Source organism: Phyllobates terribilis, unplaced genomic scaffold (assembly GCF_046119375.1).
Source record: "Phyllobates terribilis strain yellow unplaced genomic scaffold, ASM4611937v1 Scaffold_5512__1_contigs__length_51159, whole genome shotgun sequence".
Taxonomy (NCBI): Eukaryota; Metazoa; Chordata; class Amphibia; order Anura; family Dendrobatidae; genus Phyllobates; species Phyllobates terribilis.
The window spans coordinates 1-14664 of NW_027368259.1; the positions used below are offsets into that span (position 1 = coordinate 1).

At 37.8% G+C, this 14664-nt stretch overlaps 1 protein-coding gene across 1 annotated transcript; it reads right to left on the reverse strand.

Moving 5' to 3' along the window:
- Positions 1–9661: 9661 nt before the first annotated feature.
- LOC141250271 (uncharacterized) lies at positions 9662–12377 on the reverse strand. The gene is made up of 3 exons (XM_073669910.1): positions 11770–12377; positions 10829–11256; positions 9662–10155 (listed from the first exon to the last, which is right to left on the reverse strand). Exons 1-3 carry the CDS (start codon positions 12375–12377, stop codon positions 9662–9664), a joined length of 1530 nt encoding a protein of 509 aa, XP_073526011.1.
- Between the last annotated feature and the right edge of the window lie 2287 nt (positions 12378–14664).

The window sequence follows — 14664 nt, forward strand, 5'->3', positions numbered from 1 at the left end:
AGGTCGTTATAGTTCGATAATCATAAGTAGTGACTCCGATGGTAATTGTTCCATCACATCCATGCACTCGACATCATCCAATTGAGATCAGCAATGACACATCAGACAACAATGAAGCCATGGATTATCATGCCATTCCACAAGTAGCGGCTATTACTAGTGAGAACCCGATAGAGGTTCAAGACGGGTCGCAAACTTATGAGGAGAGGCACCAACCATTATAAGTCGGATTAAGCTACTCCAAATCCACATGGACATGTTCTTGGCGTTTAGAGACATCGAGGAGAACACACCCTTGTATGAGGAGATGAACGCACACCCGATCGCTGCAAGAGTTCTAGAAGAGGTGGCAACAAGGAAGAAGGAGTAAGAAATGAGAGCTTTAAGAAATAATAAGAGGGAGAAGCATCGTTCTGAATCACCAGAAGATATGCCTAGAAAGGAGGAGGACCTCGGGGTGTTTACAATTCCAATCAACATTTGGATAATGGACATCGGCCGGGCCATGCTCGATCTAGGTGCATCAATAAACGTCCTCCCTTCCTATTTATATTATGAACTTGACCTAGGACCATTAGAATACATTAGAGTCGCCATTCAATTGGAAGACAACACAAACATACTTCCATTAGGTAAACTAGAAAATGTACAAGTACGTGTGGGCAAGTTCACTTTTCCTTCGGACTTCTACATAATGAAAATGAAGTATGAGTCCAGTGCGGTCCCCATAATATTTGGAGACCATTTATGAAAATGCAAGCGCGGAAACCGATGTGCGAGCTGGCACAACTACAGTAGGACATGGTGGTAAGACCATCACTTTTCACAATTGACGGGAAATCACCAATGATCCATCGGTCCAATCTCTATACGGGATCAAATCAATTGTTCCTTTCTTGGACAACAAAGATAGTGAAGGTACGAGCAAGCTGATGCTCAGTACCAACAACGATTTGGGCAATCGCCCCACCAGACTGACTTTGCAAGGAGGACCTAGTCCCCAAATTGTTGATTTACATGTGTGGATAAGATCAATACAAATTCCGAGAGTAAGGCCAACAAGTACTCACAAGACTACAGATCCTACTCGTTCCCAAGTTTGGCAAGTCATGACTCCCAAGAACTCGGACGATTCATCTGTGAATTGAGCTATAATATAAGTCGAGCCATGACTCTAAATAAGACGCTTCTCGGGAGGCAACACGAGCTAGGTAGTTTTATTTTTATTTTTTAGTTTAGCTTGAATTTTGATTTTTTTTAATCTTAGATCGAGTCAGTGAGTCATTTTTTCGCAAAAATGTTTTGAGCTATATTGTGCAAAAATTGTTTTGTCTTTTGAACCAAAAATTTCAAAATTGAGTGAAAACAAGGTTTTGTGAGGAAAACATTTAGAGTGTGAAAAATATAGAGCGAATAAAAAATAGATCCTAAAAGAATAGAGCGGAAAGAAATTTTCGATATGAGGGAATGAGATAAGAAACGAGGGAAACATCTAGAATGTGAAAAGGGAAGTTGAGTGAGGGAGCGTTTTTAGGTGTGAGATGTTCTAGGAGATCGAACCGAAATATAAGAGAGTAGTGTGAAAACATGATTTGAATAAGTGTAGTACATTTTTTGTGTGGATTCCTGAAATTTAATGTTAAACCCAAAAATTACAAGAATGCCTGTACATATTCTTCTTCTTCCTCCATGAATAATCCATAAATCCTAAACACCCAAACATAACCCCTCTGTCTCTCTCTTTCCAATTCACAAATACATAATCCCTCATACTCCCCCCCTCTCAAACCTAAATTTCAGCCACAAAACCACAAAACACGTTTCCCCTTTGAGTTTCAAGCAAATTATGATTTTCCCCCCGCATCAATCTCGACGACCGCCTAAACAATTTGGTGACCGCTACCCGTACACTCTTTTGTAATTTACGGGAGATTCAATCAAAACCATCCCGCACCACAAGTATCATTAGGTTCGTGCTTCCTCGATCTACATTTTGACAGTTCATTTGCCGGATTTGGACAAGATTTGAGTGCATAGAGAAGGATTCTTTGCTCGCCAAGTTTCTCCCCTCCCCAAATTCTGTTGAAGTGCAGTTCCAGCGGCCATCTATCACCCTCCAGCGCCGGCTCCTCCATTCAAGAACAACCCTTTATATTTTTGGAGCTCGCAACCATTAATTTCAACCTCCTCGAAGGCATCAATTTCGGTGACCGCTGAAGACAATCCGCGCTCGTCGCCGTGAGTAAAGAGAAGAAACCCAGTTCAGTTTCCGCGACCGCCGAAATCCAACCGCGCCCTCCGCTGTAAGCTGCTCTTTGTTTTTGGTAAATTTCTTCACTCGGATTTTCAATTCCTAATTCAATATGAGCGCCGCCAACCTTTTTGCACTTTAATACTTCCATTAGTTTGAACTATAGACATTTGTCATAGTTAACTGATTTGGATAGGTTTAGTATGCTCGGTTTGAGGTGCTAGATATTGGTTGCATAGGAATAGGATCGATTCACTATATAGGTTACTTTATGAACTTACTATGATCATCACCACCATTTAATACGAATACATACTTTGCTAGGAAGCTTGCTGACAGAGGTTTTACCGGTCGTTGGTCATGTCAAAGATAAATCCAACTACTATCCACTAGTTAAACGGTAAGTCAGAGTTGATTCCACAGGGAGCCACAACGATAGTTTATTTCAAGAGTGTTACCAAAAGTAACAAAAGGGGTTTTGGTTTGTAAATTTGTGAAAGCAATAGTAACCGAAAATTGTTGGATTTTTGTAAACTTATAACAATGAAAAGCTCACTCTTTCAGTCTCAGCACATTATTCTTATGGAAAGTTGATCATCGAATTCTAATAAAGTTATTTTCTTTTAAATAAATAATCTAGTTGTTCTACTCTTTGTTCGTAAATAGCAACTAGTCCAAATAGTCCTAGAAACCCTTGTTGTATTCAATAACCAAAAAAATCCTAAGGTTCAACTACTCAACAACATAAAGATCAAAGATATGTAGGCCTATTCAATACCATTGGCAAATCGCCGATACTCGACACAAGTTTATAATCTCTACAAAAGAAGCACTCGCAAATAGTCTATGCTAATTCTGATTGCTACCTAAAAGACAAGACTTTTCAAATCGAATTATCAAGCCTAGAAGTATGAATGAATATAAATCTACCTAGTTTCGAACCTAGATAAAATCAATACCAATCAATGACAATAAGCACAAGAGAAAATAAAACAATGCTAAAATTATTATTAGAACATAAACATAGAATTCTCACAAACAATTCCTAAAAACAATGGCCTCAACCTAAGAGTGAACTCGTAGGAACTTAGCCAGATATAGCCAAGAGAAAGCTATACATGATAATGGATAAACTAACCAGGGATGAAGGTAGAAGATGGTAGAAAGGTGGCAGCTTTCCTCTTGGTGGCTGAATTTCTAAGAACTAATTGTAAAATGGCAAAAAGATCTAATCTAACCTAAAAACTAGAGGTATATATAGTGTTTAACCTCTAGGGAATAAAAATAACTAAGAATAAGTGAATAAAATGGGAAAAACTAATAAAATCTTATACATTCCCGGGCTTAAATCTGCATTTTGGGTTGGGTCTACCAAAAGTCGCGGTCGCTACCTTCAGGGTCGCGATCGCTACTTTTCACCAATCACTCAGGAACGTCTCAAGCCTCGACCGCTACTTTGGGGGTCGCGGTCGCTACTTTCACTTCGAGGCAAAGTCGCGATCGCTACATTCTTGTCACGACCGCTACTTCTTCTTCGAGGGTAAATCTCGACCGAGACTCCAAAGTCTCGACAGAGACTTCTTCGTCTTGGCTCGTCTTCGTCTTGAAACCTTCTCTCGGACTGGTCTTCGTCTTCTGCAAGCTTCCGAGGCAGCTCGGCTTCGCCTCTCAGCTCCTCCATGGGTGTAGGTGTGGTAGTCTCCTCTCTAGCTCCATCCCAAATGCACTAAAGGTGAGTACAAATAGGATCTCCATAATACAATACCACATAATAACGCTTAAGAGCATCCCGCAAATCTATAAGTGAACAATCATACTAGAGTCCGGGAATACCACTCAATAAGCACCTAAACACCACTATTCCTAAGCTAATAGTCGCTAGTTACAGCATATAATAAGCTCCTATCACTTGCCTTATAAATATTCACAACATATTTTTATCATTTTCTAGTTTAGAAACCAAAAACCCCTATTCATAATCGAAGTGTTTAAATAAAATCCAAACAAGTTGATAGCCTCATGTGGGTTCGATCCTTGCTTCCTCTATATTCTAGTCAATAGGATTTAGTGTTAGTTAGGTAATAAATTGACAAGACATTAATCTCGTATTATTTTCATAGCATAGTGTTTGTTTGTATTTCTAACGACCAACAAACACGACAGTTAATCAACTACATTTTGTCTTTTGAATTTGCATTTTGCTCATTCTCGATGAAGGTTGTTATTGGAATATCAAATGATTTGCCTCAAAAATTACAGAGGAAAGATCAAGATATGATCAATACTATGCATCTTGTCAAAATTTCCAAGCAGCTACTACAACAACTGAGTCATGAGAGTTGGAAGTCATTGTCTGACAAAGTTGTTTCTTTCTGCACCAAGCACACACTGATGTCCCAGAGATGCAAGATATTTATGTCATTCCTGGAAGATCTAGTCGGTATGTTGAGGAAACTACAAATGAAGAATACTACCGCGAGTTGTTCAATGAAGTAATTGATAAGCAATACCAGAGGACTCTCCACAGAACTACAAAGGGCATGAAGATATCTTGATTGCTTCTTTGGCATTGTTTTTCTATGATTGATGTATGTTGGTTTTGCTTTGTACTTGATGCATTGTTTTGGTTTGTTGGTTTGTTGATTTCTTATGCATAGTATGGAAAGCATGTGTGCTTATCCATTTATGCAGCTGGACTGTCCTTTGTTCACTTTACCATCGTTAGTAGGGTCTTTTTCTCTCCGAATTTACCATAACCCCTTGCGGTTTCCCTTGGAGTTTCCCTCGGGGTCACACCAAAAAAAAGTAATTGATAAGCAACTAATGGAGCTGAATAGTCGTTTTGATGAGGTGAACACTGAGCTGCTTTTATGTATGCCATGCCTTGATCCTAGGGAAGCATTCTTGGCATTTGATCATGGAAAGTTGATGAGATTTCTGAATTTTAATCAAAAGACATTGCAGATGTTGATTTGTTGACACTTGAAGCACAAATTAACATTTATGTTACCGATATGCGTTCAGATGATCATTTTACAAACCTTACAAATATTTGTGAGCTCTCGAAGAAATTGGTTCAAACGAATGTTTATCCTCTGGTATATCTTTTCATAAAGTTAGCTTTGCTTTTACCTTTTGCAACAACTACTATTGAAATAGTTATTCTTCCATGAAGCTCATCAAAAGTTCATACGCAATCGACTTGGAGATGAGTTCATGAATGATTGTTTAGTCACATATGTTGAGAGAGATGTGACAAGAAGTATCTAAATTGAAGATATTATTGTGCGCTTTCAGGAAATGGCACCTCAAAGAATGTTATTGTTGGGTTGTAGACATCAGTTTAAATTGAAGACAAGAACTTATTCTTGTGGTAATTTGTGTTATATGTACTAATATTATGCATATTTTCTTGAAAAAAATCTCCAATTTTTCTTCTTCTTCGCTACGCCAGGAAACTTTCTGTCTCACCTAACATTTGCCCCCCTGTCAGTGTTGTAAAAAGCCCGCCTAGGCGGCGCCTAGTCCCCGCCTAGGCGTTAGGCGGCACCCTAACGTTCCAACTAGGAGCTAGTCCTTTTTTGCTAGGCGGTGGGAAAAAATCCCCCACCTAGGAGGCCGCCTAGGAGGCTACGCGCGCCTAGGCCTTCGGTTTTTTTCTAGGTGGGGGTATGCATTCTTTTTTTTTTTGAAACGAATATGCGTTCTTAGTTAGCTTAAAAGTTAAAAATCAATCTCACCCTCTCGTTCGTCCCACGCCTCTGTCTCTCACCTCTCACCCCTCTACCTTTATCATCCCTACTACCTCCCACCTCCATCTTGTCATGTCGTCACCTCTCGTCCCATCGACTGCCTCTCACCTCACCTCACCTCTCATCCCGCCACTTACCCTTGTTCGGCTCTCCATGTCCCTCGCCCTCGTACTGTGACCAACATCCGCTAAGAGCCTGTGACTATGACTATGGCTTATGAATAATTATTTAATATTACTTATGTTGAAACATGTGTTGAAAACTGTATGATTTTTACTTGTTGTGGTCTCCTGGATATTCTTTATGACGAATACTATAAAGTCTATGAAGTTTGGATGATTAATTAGCAAATTATGTGTTTATATTAAAATTACATAGTTAAATTATGAATTATTATGAAACTTATGAATCAATATATTTCGATTTAGTTTTTCATATAAGAAAATTATATTAAAATATAAAAAATAAGTGTTATAAACTGATCCGCCTGGGCTCCCGCCTAGGCGCTAGCCCCCCCCCCCCCCCCCCCCCCCCCCTCACCGCCTAGCGTTTTTTAGAACACTGCCCCCTGTGATCCAAAATCCTGGCTACGCCCTGGAGGAGGCTAACAGAATTTTAAAGCTCAAGCTTGAGTAGATACACAATTTTACACTCCAACAAGCAAGCTTGATTGGATAAACTAGGGGAAGGAAGCTCTTGTATTTTCTATAATGGTATCAAGGCTAGAAAAGTCAGAAACTCTATTGTTGCTTTGATCAATTTGGATGGTATTGTGCTAGAGGATGATGACAATATCGATAGGGAGATCATTGGTTTCTATTCTGATTTGGTTAGTATAATAGGCAATGCACATGTGATTGATTTCAACAACTATGATGATCTGAGTATTGATAGCTATTTCTACATTGAGCTTTGCACTATTCTAGATATCTCTAAGATAAGAGAGACTTTATTCAGCATTTTTAATCTTAGGAGCCCAAGACCTGATGGTTTTCGAAACTTCTTCTTCAAATCTAGATGGCAGACTACTCAGAGACACTTTCATAAGGCTATTCTGAAATTCTTCAGGAGAGACTTCTGATACATATAAACTCTACTTTTATTAGCATTCCTAAGGTGGATAACCCTACTTCTATAATGGATTTCCGTCCAATAGCATGTTGTAATACTACTCTTAAGACTATTACTAAGATCATTCCTTAGATATTAAGGCCCTTACTTGATATTATTATTAATAGAAGTCAAGGTACATTTTGTGCTTGGTAGGTCAATTGCTCATAATATCTTGGTGGTTCAAGAGTTGATGAGAGGGTGTGATAGCTCTAGAATTTCACCAAGATGTATGATCCAAAATTGACTTGCAAAAAACTTATGATTGTGTTTCATAGAACTAATTGCAGAAATCTATTGTCTTCCTTAATTTTCCTCATCAATTTGTCAGGTGGGTGATGGAGTGTCTGACCACTCCAAGCTATTCTATAATCATCAATGGGAAATCTAAGGGATTTTTTTTTAAGGAAAGAGAGGTCTTAGACAATGTAACCCTCTTTCCCCTTTTCTTTTTGTCAACATGGAAATGTTGCCTAGAAAGCTTTGGCTCATGAGAAAACAGAAAGGGTTCTACTTCCATTCCAAGTGTAAGCAAATGAAACTCATTAATGTTGCTTTTATAGATGATCTTATGATTTTGTGTAAGCCTTATAACTCTTCTCTTAAGATGATAAAGAATGTCTACTCAAATTTAGTAATGAGTCAAAGCTTGTGGCTAATGTGGGTAAGACCAAGGTTTTCTATGGTGGTATTGATGAAGTTAGAAAGACCGAATGCAATAGAATTCTTGGATTCATTCAAGTCTTGTTCCATGTGAAGTATTTGGGAGTCCCTCTTCATTTCAAAGCTCTTAAATTTGATGATTTTAATCCTCTCTTCAGCAAATTCAAAATCTTGTTATGAGCAAGAAGTGCTAGGCTTACCTCCAATGAAGGTAGGGCCCAAATAATTAAAGCTATGTTGAGAGTGTCCTTACTTTTTGGATGATGGTTTTAGAATTTCCCAAGAGGGTAATTAATAGCATTGAATCCATGGCAAATCATTTTATGATCTGGTTGAAGTGATGGTAAAAGAAGCTTGGTTTCATGGAAACCATTCCTCTAGTTTGTATTTGAGGCCCTTATATAATTACTTACCTTTTAAAAAAGTTGAAAGAGTATTTTCAAAATCAAATAGTATGACTATAGACTGTTTAAGAATCAATTAATTAGGAATCTAAAATAAAACAACGGAAATTCTTCTTGGTAATTATGAGGTTTTGTCTATTCCACGAAATATCCAAATATCGTGTATATTCTGTATAATAACTTTGAGTTTTTGACATTACTCATTTGTCCAAAACATACCCATTATATCAGATAAATTTTAAATTGATTTTTTTTAAAAATTGAGAAACTAAAATCATCAATTACATGAAATTAATAATCTAGATAAGAAAATGTCTTAATAAAATCGCATTTAAAATTCTCGATTTAAATAAATTAAAGACGAATAGATATTTGACGCAAATTATCACAAAACCATACTTACATAAAAAATTTGAATTATAGAATAAACAAAACCTTATATCACCGCAAGGAATTTCCGTACAAAGAATCAATTTCTTGGGCTACACGACAAATATATGTGAACTTCTCTCCTTTGTATTTGTATGGCTATCAAGCTCCAAAATGGGTTGACGACGGCCCCGGTTAATATAAGTCCATATAAAACACTATACTATAGTTCTTTTATTTCATGATTTGGAAGAAGATCCTTGAAACACTACTATTATTGACAGACATTCATAGCATATGTGATCTCTATCCGTAGGCGGAGATCACGCGATTCAATACCCATTCCACTCTTCCCCTCCAACTACACATTAATTAGGGTTGGCTTTATCAACTACCCCGTGTCTATAATACATATACACTTCACTACTCCTTAGAAATAAACTCAAATAAATACAGCTCACCGGCACCTGCTACCTCTACATTTATCCCTTATACGAGTGTGTGTAACAAAAAATTAACCATTCACAAGTGTCCCGAGCTATATCTTTTGACCAACTACAAAACCTTATACACAAGGAAATTCGGCACTTGCCAACTAACTTTCAACCCAATCCTACATTTACGTACGTTGCCTACCTCCATCATCTTGCATTCAATTCCATATTCAGATCGATACTCCGATTCTATCTCTACATTTATTACTGCTTCCTTTTCCACTCTTTAATCCTACACTCTTTAATTTGCACTGCAGCAACCAAGAGTGGCAATATACTACTCCCCATTACTATATCTACTTACTGTAATCAGCAATCAATTTAAACCTACATACAGCTTGCACTAGCTGTCTAAGCGTGTATTCACTGTGGATGAAATGTATCTTAGCTCACCAAAAAGGAAATAAGTTGTAGTTGAATGATTTGAATTGATCTGAAATTACATCAAATTGAATCGGCAAACACCAAACCTAATACAGTTTTTCTCAACAAATTTCTATTAGAACAACATCAACGTTCTCGGCAGAGTAAAAATAAAGAAGAGATAACATCGATCGATCATTTGAGAGGGGTTTTGATTTCAGAGGACATTATATACCAATAACCAAGCCCGTATTTTCACCGTGGTAGAATAACAGCCTTAAGAGGGTTTTTCATGACAATGGTAAAAGCATAGGTCTCAGTCGGGTCAGGCGGAGAACCCGGGAAGGGTACCCATTTAAACGCCTGGATCATCCGAGCAAGCATCATGTTGATATGGAGCAACCCTAGAGACCAAGCCGGGCAGATCCGACGACCCGCCCCAAACGGCATCATCCTGATGGCTTTGGTACCCGTTATATCCACGTCATACCCTTCCCCGCCGGGAAGAAACCTTTCCGGTCGGAACTCATCAGGATCCTTCCAGGCATCGGGGTTCTGGGTATGCCACGCCGTGTAGAACTCCACGCTGACGTCGGTAGGGATGGTGTATCCGGCAAGCTCCGTCTCCTTGATTGCACCGTGAGACAGCATGAAGTGGCTCGGTGGGTGGCGCCGGAATGTCTCCTTCACGATTGCACTAAGGAACGGCATTTTCTCAGTATCCTCTTCCGCAATGGAACCGTCTTTACCTAATATTATAAGAGTGACATGTCAATCTTAGAGGAAATTTCCGGTTTTTACATAGGTTACGCTATTCTATGTCAACAAATTTTAACTAATATTACTTTATGAACTTAAATAACTGTATTAAGTAAACTAGAGCGGTTTTCAAATATAATAATTGTATCTAAAATATTAAATTCATAATTAAAGTCTATTGACCTTTATGAAATAAGATATGTTTTACCGATCCTAAACCATTAATTTTAATACATTCTAATTTTATCAAAGCACATAAATTAGAAAGATCCCTTTTTATTTATCAATATGTCACCAATTACATTATCATTAACGAGATCAATATAATTAAACGGCCTATAAATAGCAAAATTGAGACGTTTAAGTAAAATGCTTAACGAGTAATAGTACTAGAGTACCAAACGTCCCACATTTAGGGTGGTTTTGTTTTGCTTTTATTGTTCTTATAGGTAGGTTTTTAAGTGAGATTAAATGCCATGTTTTTGGGGCTAAAAAAAATATGTTTTGACATAAAAATGTTATAGTGATGTCAAATCACAAAACTGTTTTTTGTATAAATCCTTTTATAGTCAAAACCATCACTATAATTTAGTACAACAAACGAACCTTTCATATTGGAGTATTGTAATGTCACTATAATCATTAAATTTAATATTGTATTACCTACAACTCCTACGACTTCTTCATAGAGTCGTTGTTGAATGTCATGATCTTGGACCAAATGGAGTAAGGCCCACTCAGTGGCGGTGGCGCTAGTGTCAGTTCCGGCGCTGATGATCTCGGAGACGAGCGTGACGAGTTCGTCGTCTCCGAGCTTTCCGCGAGTAGGGGCCTCAAGTCCAAACAGAGAGTCCACGTAGGCGGCTCCAATGGCACTGGCCATGGTCAGAGATGTGCTGGCAGGGTTTCCTCCGCTCTCCACGTAAGCCCTACGGCCTTTTATGAGAGGCGTCACACACTTTAGTTGCTTCTTCCTCAGTTCCTTCGCCGCCTTCAGATGTCCCCTGAACAACGGTGTTAGCACTGGCAGGAAATCCGGCAGCTTTGGTGACGTCATCATCATCACGTCCTTTAGGACGCTCTCAATATCCCTAATACATCACTCACTTATATTATCAATTAATATATATTTCAACTATATTTCCAATTTAAGTCTCATTTAAAAAATCACACATATTAAGAAAAATCATTATTCATTCAACTCCTCAATAAAATTCATAATTTTTATATCCATTTATTTTCTATATAGTTTTATTGGTTAGATTATTAATGCTGATATGAAAAGATCAGAAATTGGTAAAAATTAATAATATGTTGTTTAATTAATTAAATCAGAAAAATGAAAAATGCAATAAAAGATGCTAAAATAATAAATACATTGAATCAAATTCTAGAGCTTAAAAAGACAGTTTTTTAGATTGGGTGGAGTATAATATGTTCCCTAAATGGCAAAATGTGATAATATGTAATAGAGACCACACATGATTCACTTGATACAAGTGACCAAGACTATTAAGGTTTAGTAATTAACAAATCTGAACAACATTTTATAGCTAATGAGACTATTTTATAGATTATAGGGTCAAAATATCATAAATCTGTACCTGATCCATTCTTCGGAAATCTTAGCGCCAAAGCAGATGCAAATGAGGATACTACAAATGGTGAGTCTACAGTTATTCATGACCTCAACATAACCATTCTCAAGCCCTTCTTTCTTCATCCTCTCAAGATGAGTTTCAAACGCCCATTTCCTGATCCACGCGCACTGTCGGACCCGGGTCGGACTAATCATCTCCGTCACAAAGTTCCTCCTCAGTGTCCGCCACAGGGGCCCATACTCGGCCGAGTTGATAGCGCACTTCCCCATACTGAACACCAACCTTATAGGCGAGTCCGGCGGCCGCGTGGCGAACAGTGGTCCACGCTGGACCAGCGCCTCGTGAGTCAGCTCCGAGCTGGTCACGATGACCATTTTCCTTTGACCCATTTGGAGAGTGAATATGGGTCCATACTTCTTCCGGAGATCGGCCACTACATAGATGAACGGCCTTCGTTCCATTATGACTTGAAATAGGTTTCCGACCAACGGCCAGCCTGGTACCGCCGGCGGGAGATTCCTCACGGTTTTGCCTGAGGTAGAGCAACGGCGCCACCAGAAGAGGAGGAAGACGCCGGTGAGGAGGAAGAGGAAGGTGTCTGCTAAGTCCATGGTTAATTAATTAATTAGTTTTGGTTTTTTTTAGGGTTATAAGTGTATGAGAAAAAGGAGATGGAAGAGATGCGAATAAATATAGGAAGTTTGTAGGAGTAATTGAGGGTATCTACCAACTGTACGAATTGAATTTGATAGGCAAGAACAATAGTTTTTTTAATATGAAAATTGTACGATTTGGATAGCTGTAAAATTTATTGTGCCTATAGTTTCTGACATTTTACATGTTGGAGTAGTTTGTAAGTGGCGAATTATGAATAGCAGTACATTATTTTGACCTATTGGCTAGGTTTAGATTGGCATGAGATAAACTATCAAGTACTCCGAATTAAGTGGCGACTTTATGTGCAACGTTTTGAATCAAACTAGTGAGAGTCTATCGTGGGATGTTTTTTCGATTAGAGAATGTAGCGGAAAAAGGCTCAAACTATACATGTAGTTCACATATATGACATGGTCGACAGGTGCATGAGATGTGGAAGATAAATCCATAACTGAACTTTGGAAGCCATGCCAAATGAATGATATATAGTTCATTCTATATATTATTTTTTTATTTTTGAAATTCTTTTACTTCCTTCGTCCCATAATTTTCTTCCCACTTTTTGAGCTCATTTGCCGAGACACATTTTATATCCTAAATATATTCTAAATATATGTCACTAAAAAATCGTAAAAATTATATGTACTTAAAGTACTCGTTAAGACGAATAAAACAAGATCACACATGACTATGTTTTTGCATATACATCGAGAGAAGTCTACAGTATCATATTGTACATTAATTTATTTATTTTTAATTATTTTACTCCCCCGTCCCATAATGTTCTTCCCACTTCTTTTGAGCCCATTTACCGAGACACGCTTTATATCCTAAATATATCGTAAATATATGTCAGTAAAAAATCGTAAAATTTATATGTAATTAAAGCACTCGTTAAGACGAATAAAACAATATCACACATGACTATGTTTTTGCATATACATCGAGAGAAATCGAGAAGATTCTCTAAAAGTGTTAATAGTGCTAAAAAATAAAAGGGGAAGAAGATTATGGGACGGAGGGAGTATCATCAACATCTACATGTCTATTACTGAGGCCTATACAGTATGTGTCAAGCCTCTATTTATCATGAAGTCTCCATCTATTCTTCCTGCTTGCAGCCACCGCCTTCTATCTTTCCCTCTCAGAAACAATTTCATTTCTTTCTACCCAGAAAAAATTTGATCTACTTTCATGATTCTTTTGCAATACGCCATTAACACTCTCTTCTTGTCACATCATCTCTCACTGCCTCTTCCACGTACCACCTCACCATTTTGCCCCTACTATGCACTCTACAAGCAGCAACTGGCTTTCGATCCTCTCCAAATTATTTGATTAATTACAAACACTAAACAACTTCTCTTGTTAATTAAACATAAAGGAGGATCACGAGTCTGATGCTTCAAGATTACATGTAAGCTTGACCTAACTTTTTTGCCTCCATTTCTGCGGTTTTTCTCACTGTATTTGTGCCTACAAGTTTGTCAATTTTTCCATGTATAATATTTGATATGTTTAGTTTGCACTCCACCTGCTCGATGATATTCCCACCAATTAGTTTGAGATTATGAAAATTCTTATGACGAGAAGAGCCTTTAATCTTAAGCTACTTACGGTTGTTGTTGGGCATTTTTTATCACACCACAAATTTCCTTTCTTTCTTTGTTTTCATGTCGTGTTCTAAGTGTAATTATGAAGTGAAGTTTGAATTATGTCGAATGGAATTACGTATTTTAAAACCCGTCTGACAATATTTCACAAGCGATCAAGAGAAAAAGTCACCGATAACAAAGATACGAAGAAGAGAGGTGTCGAGTGAGTTTTCTTTGTGCTTCACAAAATTTCTTCCTTTCGGATGTTGAGGTTACATGTATACTTCTTAGTTTACTACATGATGGTTACTACTCAGAGAACACTTGATGAATACTACCAATGAACATTTTGCAAATACCATAACTGATTATTGTCTGAACATCTTTACATCCTTTCATGTTGTATAAATCAAAGTTCATGGTGATGTCGAGGTTACAGGGAACCTTCTCATGGTACTCTTGGACTTTAAAAACGGAATTGCCAATGGACTTTGATAGTTGATCCAGGTGTTCATGAAGGAAGTCCTTTCAAGCCACGTGAATGCAGAGAACCTGGTGAAATCTATGTTGTATGGCGATATCTATATGTATTTTATATCATGTTGCATTAGAATTTTCTTTCCAATCTTTTTCTACTCATCATCCT